The sequence below is a fragment of the Oncorhynchus kisutch genome, linkage group LG30, assembly GCF_002021735.2.
Source record: "Oncorhynchus kisutch isolate 150728-3 linkage group LG30, Okis_V2, whole genome shotgun sequence".
Lineage (NCBI taxonomy): Eukaryota > Metazoa > Chordata > Actinopteri > Salmoniformes > Salmonidae > Oncorhynchus > Oncorhynchus kisutch.
The window spans coordinates 21091879-21105700 of NC_034203.2; the positions used below are offsets into that span (position 1 = coordinate 21091879).

Consider the following 13822-nt stretch of genomic DNA (forward strand, 5'->3'; position numbering starts at 1 on the left):
CCTACATGTTCTCACACATTGACAGGACAAAAAGAGAGGGCAATCTATTCTCTTCATAGGTCCAAACAGTGTTTTAGGAAGATGCCTAAACCTAGAAGGTTCCTCCTCTTTCTCCAGGATGACAGGTAAAGATGGTCTACTGTAGGTCTAGGTCACGTGACTGAAATGAACAATCCTTCCACGTCTATCTCTCTCTAGTCACGACCCCCCCACATAATTAGAAATTTAACACAGCAGAACAGCAGCCATTGCGCCGTAAGTCTTTGTCGGCTTTTCTTAACTGCAAATGGCATGCGGGGACATTAATCTTTAGGTGGCTGTGATTGCGAAAGGGGCCATGGGGGACCTGAAGAGGGACGGCGAGAGGAGGAGGGACAACGCGCCATAACTCCAGGGAGATTGGAACAACTCCTCATATTCTCTCTCCCAGGCCAGGGAACGGCTGATGGTAATCGAGGAGGGCGTCATTAAACGCTGAGAGAAAGGGACGATTAATTAGGCACGGCACAAGCCCCCCCCAAGAATCATTCAGGTTCCACATGAGAGGTAATAGACATTAATGGAGGCTTGAGTTTAAACAAAGTCGGCACCGTTTCCTTTCAGCACTGAGGCTGCTACCGAGGCGAGCGTACGCTAAATGTCAATGGAGGCATGGAGGGAGCCTGGGCCTGCAATAAGCTAGCTGGGGTGTTGAGGAGGGGACGGGGGGCAGGCTCTTACCGTGGCGAATGCAGCAGGGGGCAAGGGGGGCTCCGTTGTGCAGTCCAAGGGGAGCACTTTTGACACTTTCCTTGGCGTAGCGCCTGCACCAGCAGAGGTCATCGACTGTTAACATATCAAGAAGGTCAAGGGTTAATAGATCCTCTGCTCGTGTAGGCGCTAGGTCAAGGGAAAAGCAGGGAGGGAGACACACAGGGGCAGCCAGGGCTCCCGACCCTCCCACCAGCCAGCCCTGCTATCGCACTCAGTGGGTCAACAAGGGGCAGGCCTGGCTCTGTAGCTGTAATGTAGGCTACAGCCTGAAGCTGGTCCAGTGTGAAGGGGCTGTCAGCAAGGGCTGTGTTCAACATGGTCCTCTGGCTATACTTAGCCATAATGTGTGATATAGATGCAGGGTCACACCCATCACAATCCAACCAAACAGGACAGATTGACACCTCACTCATGGCCAATGTGCCTGGTCAAGGTCCCACAGACTCCGACTCTCTCTGTCAGTTGGTCCATTCAGACCCATGACTCTGTATTCCCACTCTGAATATTAGGGTGACCAGACGTCCCCGATTTCCAGCGACAGCCTGTCCCTGGAAATGTCCCCGATTAGCCCTCAGAAAGAATAAAGCAACTCTGGAAGCTAAATTGAGGCTGATATTTCAATAATCAAAACACTGTATCCAATCAGATTTGCATGTACAAAATGTTGTCTGTCCCTGTACCAAACTTGTTTGCTCCCATGGCTTTGCCTCAGACCTCATGATAATGTTTGATCGGTAATACACTGTAACCAACGCATGAACAACCATGGCCAACAGCATATGCTACCGACCGTTGGTGACTTTCTAAAATGACTAGATCGTTTTTGTAATCCTAGCCTGAGGCGGGTTAATACATTTCTGTGTTCATTTATAAGTATTTGAAAGGGCTAGAGAGAAAAATTGGTAGTTCCGTACAAAATACTCATTTTCGCACGCAGCTACATAACTAAATAAAATGTTTCATTTACTAAATCTGGTCACCATACTGAAGATGCACTTTCGCGTCGCCAGTTGCTGCTTCAACTTGTATTGACAATTCCAACTGTAGTGCAGGTGATATTTTCAGTATTGAAAAGGTATGAAATAAAACTGTTTTAGAACATAATCATAGGCTACTTAATAAATATGAATAGAATATTATTTGATAGGGAAATAACTTGAGTAAATATCCTAAATAGAAATGATTGAATCGTGTCACAAGCCAATAGTGGCATTATTTCAGAACATTATTGTAACATTTTCACCAAGATAATGAAGCTGCTACCATGTTGTGTTGCTGCCATGCCGTTGTTGTCTTAGGTCTCTCTTTATGTAGTGCTGTGTTGTCTCGTCATGTGTGTTTTGACCTATATTTTTAATCCCCTGTCCCCGCAGGAGGCCTTTTGCCTTTTGGTAGGCCTTCATTGTGAATAAGAATTTGTTCTTTAACTGACTTGCTTAGTTAAATAAAGGTTAAATAAATAAAAAATAGGCTCTAATCATATCATTCCATACAAGTAGGCTTTGTGAAGTTGCAGATGATATATATATATATATATAGATATGCTGTAATTCTACAGGATGTTACCAGAAATGCAGTTAGAAATAAATAAATTACCTTTAAGAAAAATATAAAAGTGTAAGATGCTTATGAAAAGTATTGAACTTTCAGAGGAAAAATGAAATGTTTACATACCATTCAATCGCGTTTGCCTATTAGCTCGCACTCGTAAAAATGTCTGCAGGTAGGAAGAAAGGAATCACACAAAATATGCATTAGATATGGACCTTTGCATGTATAATGTTAATGGATACATTAGTAGCAGTGCATGGGCGGATTGCTTTGGATTCTACAGTGTGCCCTGCAAGTTACATCTTGATAGTAAACAAAAACCTACTTCTCTTTTAGGCTGTATCGTGTCTTCCATAACAGGGTCGGTAAGTTTTGGTCAAAGCCTTTTCAAGCCGACAAACTCACTTGTTCACGTATGTCATATAGGTCTCCTGGTACTAGGCCGCACCATTAATACAATTTTGTGTCAATAATTTTATACGGATGCCAAAAGATTGAATGTGCCGCCTACAAAGCTGCTCTGTTCATTGCCGTCGCCATGTTGGCTTGGCTTGTGTCATGTGACCAACACAGGAGTGAAAGTTCAGAGGACGTCTGGTCTCCTACCACCATTGGCCACTAGATAGCAGCAATACGTAATACAGAGGCTGGCTTCAATGGAAGTTGACTTAATATGACATTTCAAGTTTGTAATTTGTAATTTGTGGGGTAAACAAGTTGTATGCATCATATCTAAACATATTTTTTTTGCAGTCAATACAAATAGTACAAACGTTTTATTTCATGTTTCATAATTTTGTACAATCTCATATCAAAGTGACATAAGAAATTAGCTATGAATTCTCCCCATCTAAACTTGTTTGAAACTGACAGGCATGATCAGTGATTGTGAATACCACTAAGATATGGGTTAAGTGGGACCACCTATCTTTCTTCTCCCCTCTCTTCCAGAGTGTGTAGGCTATGTGCTGACACTAGCAGGGCCAGTCAGGGCAATGGATGGATGTTCACTCATTGACACGGGCACAGAGTGTGGTCACAAATTCAAACTCCTGCCGAGTGGATCGTCCATCATATACCAGACAGGCCTCTTACACTGACACTTAAGTCATGCTCATATCCAACCTGCACCATGATATGTTGATCGACTGTGTATGCTTCCCAAATGGCACCCTATTCCCTATTTAGTGCACTACTTTCGACCAGGGCTCATAGTGCTCTGCTCAAATATAAAGCACTATTCAGGGAATAGGGTGCCTTTTGGGATGCAAGCTATCTAAATGGCTTACACAATTACATGATGAGGAAAAATAACAAAAATCAAAAATTTCAAGGGAGGTTGGGGTCTCCATTTACTTAATCATTTGTATGAAATGATTTCAGCAGCAGCTTTACTAATGAAAATATATACTTTAACCACTGCCCCTTTAATAGGCCTGTCAATGTATGGATATGACTTTATGGTATAAGGGAGAAAACCACTTAACCTAAATAATAGATCATTGCCATATGAGTTTGAAATACTACATTTTGAGAGAAAAAAAAGTATGGTATATAAGCTACATTATAGCTTTGATTAAAACACTGTGCTGTATGAGTAAGTTAAATCCCAACTAATCTTCTGTACGTATGCGACCTAAATAGCACCATATTCCCTATATACTGTAGTGCACTACTTTTGACCAGGGCCCATTGGGGTCTGATCAAAAGTAAGGGACGGTGTAGGGAGTAGGGTGTCATTTGGGGTGCAAACTGCAGTTGTGAGGCCTCCAGCAGAATGAGGTGGAAAACATGTCAAGGATGCTGTAGACCAGAAGAGATACCATCCGGACTTAGGGAGCATAAGAGCATAGCTTGAGGTAAACTATGGATGATTACCTATCTGAACAGGGAAACACATTACAGGCTGGGCAAATCTTTACCAGAGATAGTCTGAGGGCTAGATGGGCTCCGATGCCATTTGGGGGGCACAACCAGGTAGGATAGAGGTAGGCGGCTTGGCTGATTCCTGATGGAGACTAGGACCTCTATTGACTCTCTGATCCACTCCATGATAGCGAGATGATTGGCTGAGTCAATGTTGTGTGTTCAACACTAAAACAACAAATTATTACCTTGTCGTCTTTCACCATCGCCATGGTGACACCTGTGAGTTTGCCTAATGTTTAACCTCTAACAGAGAGCAGGGGACTTTTTTTGCACGTTGTCCTTACATTGCCTGTCCTGTTATTTTTCCAGGAGTAGGTTTCATAGTGGGTTTTATAGATTTTTCCTGTCATATGACAGGATATGATGATGGGATTATGATGCTAAATATGTGGGCAAAGAGCAGCATCCTGGCAGGGTCCTAAATGGCAACCTATTCCCTACACAGAGTACTACTTTTAACCAGGGCTCTGGTCAAAAGTAGTGCACTAAATAGGGCATAGGGTGCCATTTGTAACCTAGCCCAGCTCACCTGGTATCTGTCGGAGTGGTGGGCATCTTCAGAGGAAAGAGGGGAGACCACCGGTGACTCTCCCTCGCGTTTGATGTGCACCGACAACAGCATGGACTGAGGAGAAAGATCAAGACAGTTATTGTGAGAGGAAGAGAAGAGGGGCATGCTGCAGTGGAGGAGAGGAGGACACTCACCAACATTACAGTCATCTATAAACCTTCTCTGAAAGACTCAGACGAGCCTCCGACAATACAGTCCTGACCCACTGACAAACTTAATTGAGTTCATTTCTCAAATGAACAAGAGGAAAAGGGTGTGGAAGGGGAAATAGTGCTGACTTTACGGGGAAGAGTTGACAGAGATCCAGCTCTTTACGAGGCTGCTATGAAATATTTGTATTTACAATGTGTTCCTATTAATCAAGGAGAGAGGAGAGAGCAGGGGCTTAAGTGGCCGACAACTATAATCTAATATTAATATGTGAGAAACGGCAGACCCCTAGTGCCGGGACAGTAAATTAAGCATTGTGCATGGCTTTTTATCCTTCAGGACTACAAGGTCGGGTAACTGCTTTTTATTTGTGTAGCTTCAGAGGCGTTGAGCTTGGGAAATATTTGTGTGTTGTCTTTTATTCATTTGTTTCAACTGGACTAGTTGCAAATGTGTCAATTAGCACAAGCCCCTGACATCAACTACTACTTGTAATTCTACTTAAGTGTAATAGTGTGTTGACTAATATACAGATTAATGTCAGTGTTAGATACAGAAGGTGCCATGTTAGTTAGCATGTGCCGCTCGCTTCATCTCGACTCGCCGTCCAGTTGCCCCCTGGCCCCGAGAATTAAGAGGCATGGGGCTGGCATGGAGTTGCTATGGCGATAGCGTGGTTGAGAGGGGGCGGGAGGCATGTGTGAAGTGGGAAAGGTTAATCCCCTTTAGAACCAGTAGGCTCGTCTGGAAGGTCTGGAAGGCAGAGTGTTCACATGAAGCAACAGCCCCTGTGATCCTCAACCAGCCTCTTCATTTTTCATATGGTGTGGCGGAATACTAAGCACCTACTGGGGAATGCTCAGTCACGCCTCGCTCAGATGGCCTGTTCTGTTCCCTTCACCCCGGTCCCTGTTCGTTCCCTGTTCCCTTACTCCCACTCTCCTCACCTAACCACGATGACTCCTGTTCCCCCAGCCCGTGTCTGACTCTCCCCTAGCCCCTGTCTCTGACTCTCCCGTAGCCTCTGTCTCTGACTCTGAATCAGGCCCTACCAGAAAGTAGTAGTGAGGAGCGGTGAGCCCGCAGGCTTACATAATCATTTGTAATGTGTGCTGTTACTACAGTACCACATCTGTCTCCAATCTCTTAGAGAAGATCTTATGTCAAGTGTTATTGAAGTGTTGTGGTTGCAGTTTCACCTGATACATCTAAAGGCTTTTCCTATGGGGTGTTGCTATAGGCCACCAAGTGCTAACAGTCAGTATCTAAATAATATGTGTGAAATGCTTGATCGTGTATGTAAATAGAGAGGTCTACTTTCTTGGGGACCTGAATATTGACTGGTTTTCATCAAGCTGTCCTCTCAAGAGGAAGCTTCTTACAGTAACCAGTGCCTGTAATCTGGTTCAGGTTATTAATCAATTTACCAGGGTGTTTACAAACACTACAGGAACACGATCATCCACATGATGTATTGATTTACTAATATTGTAGAACTTTGTTCTAAAGCTGTATCCATACCTATTGGATGCAGTGATCACAATATAGTGGCTATATCCAGGAGAGCCAACGTTCCAAAAGCTGGGCCTAAAATAGTGTATAACGGATCATACAAAATATTTTGCTGTGAGTCTTATGTGGATGATGTTAAAAATATTTGTTGGTCTGATGTGATTAAGAAGGAGCATCTAGATGCTGCATTTGATCAAGTTATGAAATTGCTTCTTCCAATTATTGATAAACATGCACATGTTAAGAAACTGACTGTTAGAACTGTTAAGGCTCCATGGATTGATGAGGAATTTTAAAAACTGTATGGTTGAAAGAGATGGGGCAAAAGGAGTGGTAAGTCTGGCTTCACATCTGACTGGCTGACTTACTGCAAATGGAGAAATTATGTGACTAAACTCAACAAAAAGAAGTAGAAACTGTATTATGAAGCCAAGATCATTGATATAAAGATTGATGGAAAAAAACATTGGAGTACTTTAAATGAATTTATGGGCAGGAAGACAAATTCAACTCCATCTTTCATCGAATCAGATGACTTACTCATCACAAAACAATTTGATGTTGGCAATTATTTTAATGATTCCTTCATTGGCAAAGTGGCCAAACTAAGGCAGGAAATGCCAACAACAAACAGTGAGCCATCGTACTCATGCATTAAAAAAATGAATAATGAAAGAAAAGCATTGCAAGTTTGAATTTGGTAAAGTTAGTTTAGGGGACGTGGAAAGATTATTGTTATGTATCAATAATGACAAACCTCCTGGCATTGACAACTTCGATGGAAAGCTACTGAGGATGGTAGCTGAATCTATAGCCACTCCTATCTGTCATATCTTATATCTGAGCCTAGAGGAAAGTCTTTGTCCTCAGGCCTGGAGGGAAGTCAAAGTCAATCTGCTACCCGAGAGTGGTAAAGTGGCCTTTACTGGTTCTAACAGCAGACCTATCATCTTGCTACCAGCTCTTAGCAAACTGAGCAAAAAATTGTGTTTGACCAAATACAATGCTATTTCTCTGTAAACAAATTAACAACCAACATTCAGCATGCTTATAGAGAAGGGCACTCAAAATATTCCACTGACACAAATGAATGATCATTGGTTGAAAGAAATTGAAAGTAAGAAGACTGTTGGAGCTGTACTTTTAGATTTCAGTGCATCCTTTGATATTATTGACCATAGCCTGTTGTTGAGAAAATGTATGTGTTATGGCTTTTTTACCTCTGCCATATTGTGGATTCAGAGATATATACTATATCTAACAGAACTCAGAGGGTTTTCTTTAATGGAAGCTTCTCTAATGTCAAACATGTAAAGTAGGGTGTACCACAGGGAAGCTCTCTATGCCCTCTACTCTCTTCAATTTTTACCAATGACCTGCCACTGGCATTAAACAAAGCATGTGTGTACATGTATGTTGATGATAAAACCATATACACATCAGCAACCACATCTAATGAAGTCACTGAAACCCTTACAAAGAGTTGCAGACTGTTTTGGAATGGGTGGCCAGTAATAAACTGAACATCTCTAAAACTAAGAGCACTGTATTTGATACAAATCATTCCCTAAGTTCTAGACCTCAGCTGAACCTAGTAATGAATGGTGTGGATGGTTGTTGATCAAGTTCAGGAGACTAAATTACTTGGTGTTACCTTAGATTGTAAATTGTCATGGTCGAAACATATAGATTCAATAGTTGTAAAAATGGGAAGAGGTCTGTCCGTAATAAAGAGATTATCTGGCTTTTTGACACCACACCCCAAAAGTCCTGCAGGCTCTAGTTTTATCTTAGCTTGATTATTGTCCAGTCATATGGTCAAGTTCTGCAAAGAAATACCTAGTTAAGCTGCAGCTGCCCAGAAAATAGTGGTATGTCTTGCTATTCATTGTAATCAGAGGTTTAATATTAATACTATGCATGCCAGTCTCTCTTTGCTGACAGTTGAGGAAAGACTGACTTGTTTTTATAAGAAACAATGTATTGGAAATTCCAAATTGTTTGAAAGTCAGCTTACACACAGCACTGACACACACACATACCCCACCAGACATGCAACCAGGGGTCTTTTCACAGTCCACAGGTACAGAACAAAATCAAGGAAATGTATAGTATTATACAGAGCCATGAGTGCATGGAACTCCCATTTTACATAGCGCAAGTTAACAACAAACCTGGTTTCAAAAAACATATAAAGCAACATCTCACGGCACAACGCCTCTCCCATGTGACCTACTTGTTGTGTGTATGTACTGACGTGATAACTGATAGACACACACACACACACACACACTACATGTTCATGTTTATAAATGTATGCAAATTGTAAAGTCTGTATTGTCTTTTTCGTTATGTGTCGGTTGGACCCAAGTAAGACTAGCTGTCGCCATTGGCGTCGGCTAATGTGGATCCTAATACATCAAATAAAAATCTCCATTATATATTTTTATGAAGTTCATCCATTTCATCTCAACCCAGTAAATGTCCTCCGAAATGGCAGTTGAATGAAGAGTAGAGGAAAAACTGTTGAGCACATTAAAGCGTGTGTCTTTGGAGATATTGATGATATTAACGGTCCCCTTTTACCAGACAGGTACAGTGATCATTACAGACAGACATCCTTCATAGCATCTTTACCCTCCACAGGGACACATGCCATCAGCAAATCGTACCTTTAATGGCAGAGAGACAATCAATCTCTCCCTCTGTGCCAACTGTGGCTGGCTCTGCTTGGCCCTGCTCCAGACTACAGAAAAACTCATCTCATTCACTCTCTCTCTCTCTCTCTCTCTCTCACTTTCTCACTCTCCCTTCACTCAACACATCCACTGATCCACATGCCCCTTGCTGTCACAGCTAAATGTGGCAGCATTGGGAGAACATTAATGAAACCTCTTATTAACGTGACATAAGAGAGACATACCCTATTTCAACAGAATACAGGAATGCAATGTGGCTTGGAAGGTGTCTCAAAGTGAACACTTTGAAACACTGCATTGTACCGAGGAGTTAGACCCAGTTAGAGTCCCTTTTTAAGTTATTGATTGTACAGTCCTTTGTCCCCATATCCTTTGGTTCTTATTGGGGGAACACAGAAACTGCTGTCCAGGGTCTCTTGGACCTGTTCTTTAATGAGGACTCAGACAGTCATGAAACCATAGGAAGTGCATCTATGGCCGCTTCTTCCTTTCCCCTCTCCCCTGCCTGCTGGAGCATGTCCACTGGGCTAGACTCCCGGTACAGACAGTAGTAGCTTAATACCCTTCCTTCCAGAGGACCTTGATGAGCTCTGCTGATTTTCTGAAGTACATTAGCCTAATAAGGCCTCAATAGTTGTGAGGGAGAGCCTGGACTGGGAGCTGGTCAGTGGACGATAATGGTCTTATTGGAGCTATGGAGTCTGGGAGAGGTTCTGCTGGTTTATCATGAAAGTCTCCGAAGTCCTCTTACCTTAGGAGTTCCTGGAGCCACACTGCTGTCCTTGTGTCCGTGTGATGGGTTCTTACTGTAGGAGAAAGGGGAGAGACCAATTAAAACAGGTTATTGGATCTGTATTTTTACAATATGGGTAGGTTTGGATGTTTCCATCAAATGGGAGTTGCACAACATAGAAATGTTTTGTTTTGTTGAGGTTATATAGCTTCCTAGGAAGCCCTCTCCTTTAGCATGTGTGTGTTTTCTGTGTCTGTCCTAATATAAGTAATATTCTTCTCTCTATCCTTTCAGGTGACACCTCTGTCCTTTGATGACACCCCTCTTTTAACACTCAACTCTGTTTAAAGTCACACAGAGAAAGAGACAGCACTGTTTCTCCCCTCACTCACTCAGACAAAATGCAATACCCAGGGGACAGCTCAAACGGTCACTCAGTCACCAAGAAACACAAATCACACTTTTAATCGTCTGCAGGATTCAAACCCGCCCACCCTTTCTCCCCCTCCTCCCAGCTCCCTCTGTGCCACTCAATCTGCCCACCCTTGGGCCATGCTGTGTTTGAAACAATTACAGCTCAAAGTAGGACTGCTAAGCAGATTTGGGATATAATTTTTTTATTGAAGTAATCATTCTCTTGGATGCTCCCATCCACCCCTCTCCTCCTGTCCTCCTCTCCTTCTATCTCACTGCCGTCACTGAGCCAGTGGCAGGAGCAGGGAATAAATGATGTTGCTGTTATTTGATTTGTCAGTGAAACGCCCCGCGCACTTAGGACTTTGAAATATGTTGAGGACAATGCGCTGGCTTGTAAACATTGTATTAAAGAGGCGGAGGAGAGGAGAGGAGAGAGGGATGGATATAAAAGAGAGAGAAAGGAAGGGAGGTAGGGTGTCTGACCAACGGGGGGCTACATCAAATCACAGCCTCATCGACATTGTGGATTGAAGATGACTGATTAGAAGGCCGGAAATATTAAAAAAGCATCAGCTGACAATGGGGAGAGACACATCGAATCAGATCTCTCCCTGAGACCTTAATATCCCTCCTTCCCTATCCTCCTCCCTCTGCATACATAGACATACAGTCCTTCTTTCTTTCCATTTTTCTATTTGTTTCCTGCATATGTTCTGTTCGGTCACTTTCCCTGTCTAGCTTGTCTCCCTCCTTTCAGTCTTTCCTTCTTTCACTCCTCCTCCCTATCTCCTCCTTTCAGTCTTTCCTTCTTTCACTCCTCCTCCCTATCTCCTCCTTTCAGTCTTTCCTTCTTTCACTCCTCCTCCCTATCTCCTCCTTTCTGTCTTTCCTTCTTTCACTCCTCCTCCCTATCTCCTCCTTTCAGTCTTTCCTTCTTTCACTCCTCCTCCCTATCTCCTCCTTTCAGTCTTTTCTTCTTTCACTCCTCCTCCCTATCTCCTCCTTTCAGTCTTTCCTTCTTTCACTCCTCCTCCCTATCTCCTCCGTTCAGTCTTTCCTTCTTTCACTCCTCCTCCCTATCTCCTCCTTTCAGTCTTTCCTTCTTTCACTCCTCCTCCCTATCTCCTCCTTTCAGTCTTTCCTTCTTTGACTCCTCCTCCCCATCTCCTCCTTTCACCGAGACGCAGATACATTTTTATGAGCCTCACAAATGATGTACCGGGTCTAAGTGACAAAAAAAGTCACCCTTGTCATGTTCGCTTTGTGTCCTACGCGCAGCCCCAGATGCAGAGCGGCTTTGACAAGGCACTGAAATTCAATTTGCCCCGGTCCTAATCCAACAACGTGATTTGGCAGGCGAGCGTGTCCCCGGAGTGGACAGCTGGAGAGGGGAGGGGTGGCGGCGTGGCCTCACACAGGAGATCACAGATAAGGTGTTTCAGGAAGGAAGCCAAGGATATCAACCAAGGTAAGCAGGAAGTAAAGATGAGTTGATTTGCAATTAAATCTCCAGAAGAAGAAATACATATCTTCCTGATGTGGTAACATCCGAGTGTGGCTATTGGTTGAGGTTCAGGTCAGCTAGGCAACCAGAGATAGTTGTATTGGTGTAATGAATGGCAGGTGAAGGCAGATTCAACCACTCACCCTGCCTCCTTCCATAGGTAATAAGCCTTGTCCCCGCCCCTGGCCCCTCTGTGGAGGCACTGGTGATTGATCTGCCAACCCAAATCAGGGCTGGGCCTTGAAAGGGGATAAATCTCCACACGGGCTCTGTACTGTTTGTGAGATAATAAACACACTCCCCGCCATCATAAATCCCCCATCCAGGCAGGCAGGCAGGGTAACAGGGAGGGAGGCAACATTAACTGGGCTGTGTCTCTATCTGTATCTGTGCTGGCTGTGTCACACTCATGTCATCCCTCCACTCTGGTCCAGCAGACAGTACAGGAGGGCCTGCTGCTTTTAGAGCACTGTAACTAATGTACTGCACCATCAATCTGGATGAGAGACCCCGGCCACACTGCTAGACACACACCAAGGGAGTGGAGAGGGAGTGGGGTGGAGTGGGATTAGGGCACTAACAGGTCAAAGGGAAGTCACAGCCAGGGTTCATTCTCAGTGTTAGTGGCTGAGGGTTGAGAGGACGTCCACCATGTCTTACTTGATTAAAGAGTTGTAAGAGCCTAAATGAAAAGTTGTATTTGTATCTATTGCACACTCGGAAAGAGAGCGATCTGGGAAAGTGTGAGGAGGAACTTGAATAGAGAAGAGCAAACAAAGATAATAAATATTACCTACATACTCTGGCAGTGTGTAATGCTCGCTATCTCCTGATTGTCAGTGTTTCATTCTTTCTCTTTATTTCCTCAAAATGCCATAGAAACAATAAGAAAAGCTGACTTGTTGTTTAAGGTGGCTGTCTCTACTGTATATAGGGAGCGACAACAAGGAGATTAAACATTGAGGTGCTGTTGTCACAGTGACAGTAAGGTGACAGTGAGGAGAGGGAGAAAGGGAGAGAGGAGAGATGAAAGAAGACAGAGATAGCGGGATAGGGAAGGAGTGCAGGTGCGGCTTCTTGCAGCTTCACACGTGGCCGTTTCAATGAATTTTGATTTGAACGCTTGGGCAAAAATCTTCCAGCCTGTCATGTCAAACCAATGAAATAGTTTTGAAATGAGCAACAAAGCAAAGAGAGAAAATTGACAATAGATGGAGAGAAAAGGGGGGAAAGAGAGGTTGCCGAAACAAGATGGAGTTCAAATGTGTTTTGTTAATGAGAATGTGAACAGGGGAGCGGATTTACCAGAAAGTAGAAGTGCTTTTCCCAGTCAAGGCTATATAATTCTCCATAAAAGCAGTAGAATCAGTTGTTAATGTGAAGTGAATATGCTTGATGTTTCGGCCCATGACTCTTTGACTGCTCTGGCAGAATGCTAAGCTTTCATCTCCTAGACTGTTGGTCATTTGGCTAAAGGGGCCTGATAGGATGCCTTTAGAATAACCACTACACCCCCTCTGCTCCTCCTCCTCTCTCCCAGACCCATCCAAAACCCCTCCCACTGAAACCAAATGTCGAGAGAAGGAGAGTGACATTTGAAATGTCTTTATTATTTTGTAATGTTTGTGAGTGTAATGTTTACTGTTAATTTTTATTGTTTATTTCACTTTTGTTTATTATCTACTTCGCTTGCTTTGAAAATGTTAACATATGTTTCCCATGTCAATAAAAACCTTAAATTGAATTGAAATTGAAATTGAGAGAGAGAGAGAGAGAAAGGAGGAGAGAAGGAAGGAGAGGAGAGAGGATGAAAATTGAATAAGTCCCAGTCAGGGGGGAAGGGGTTGTAAGCTCGAGATAAAGATTGCTTTTCGTGTCGTTTGCCACCTAGCTCTGGCTCGCTCCGATGGAGGCAAATGGATTATGTGGAGGGGAGGGGTGGTGGTGTGGAGGGATATGTAGATTGCTCTGCCCCTGTGAGCAGGCTGATGTGTAAAGGGCAT

The 13822-nt window shown here is 43.4% G+C and overlaps 1 protein-coding gene across 9 annotated transcripts in view; it reads right to left on the bottom strand.

The window, feature by feature from the left end:
* Positions 1-13822, bottom strand: part of rnf220a (ring finger protein 220a) — a 160350-nt gene that overhangs the window by 25995 nt on the left and 120533 nt on the right. For 4 of the 9 annotated variants that reach the window (XM_031809925.1, XM_031809924.1, XM_031809930.1 and 1 more), the window contains exons 4-7: positions 9917-9971; positions 4763-4858; positions 2428-2470; positions 721-825 (exon numbers count right to left, since the gene is read on the bottom strand). In XM_031809925.1, coding sequence (XP_031665785.1) covers positions 721-825; positions 2428-2470; positions 4763-4858; positions 9917-9971 — 299 coding nt within the window. Of the gene's footprint in view, positions 1-720; positions 826-2427; positions 2471-2629; positions 2896-4762; positions 4859-9916; positions 9972-13822 lie in introns of those variants that run through there. The other 5 variants (XM_031809927.1, XM_031809926.1, XM_020466575.2 and 2 more) reach the window with 2 other exon arrangements.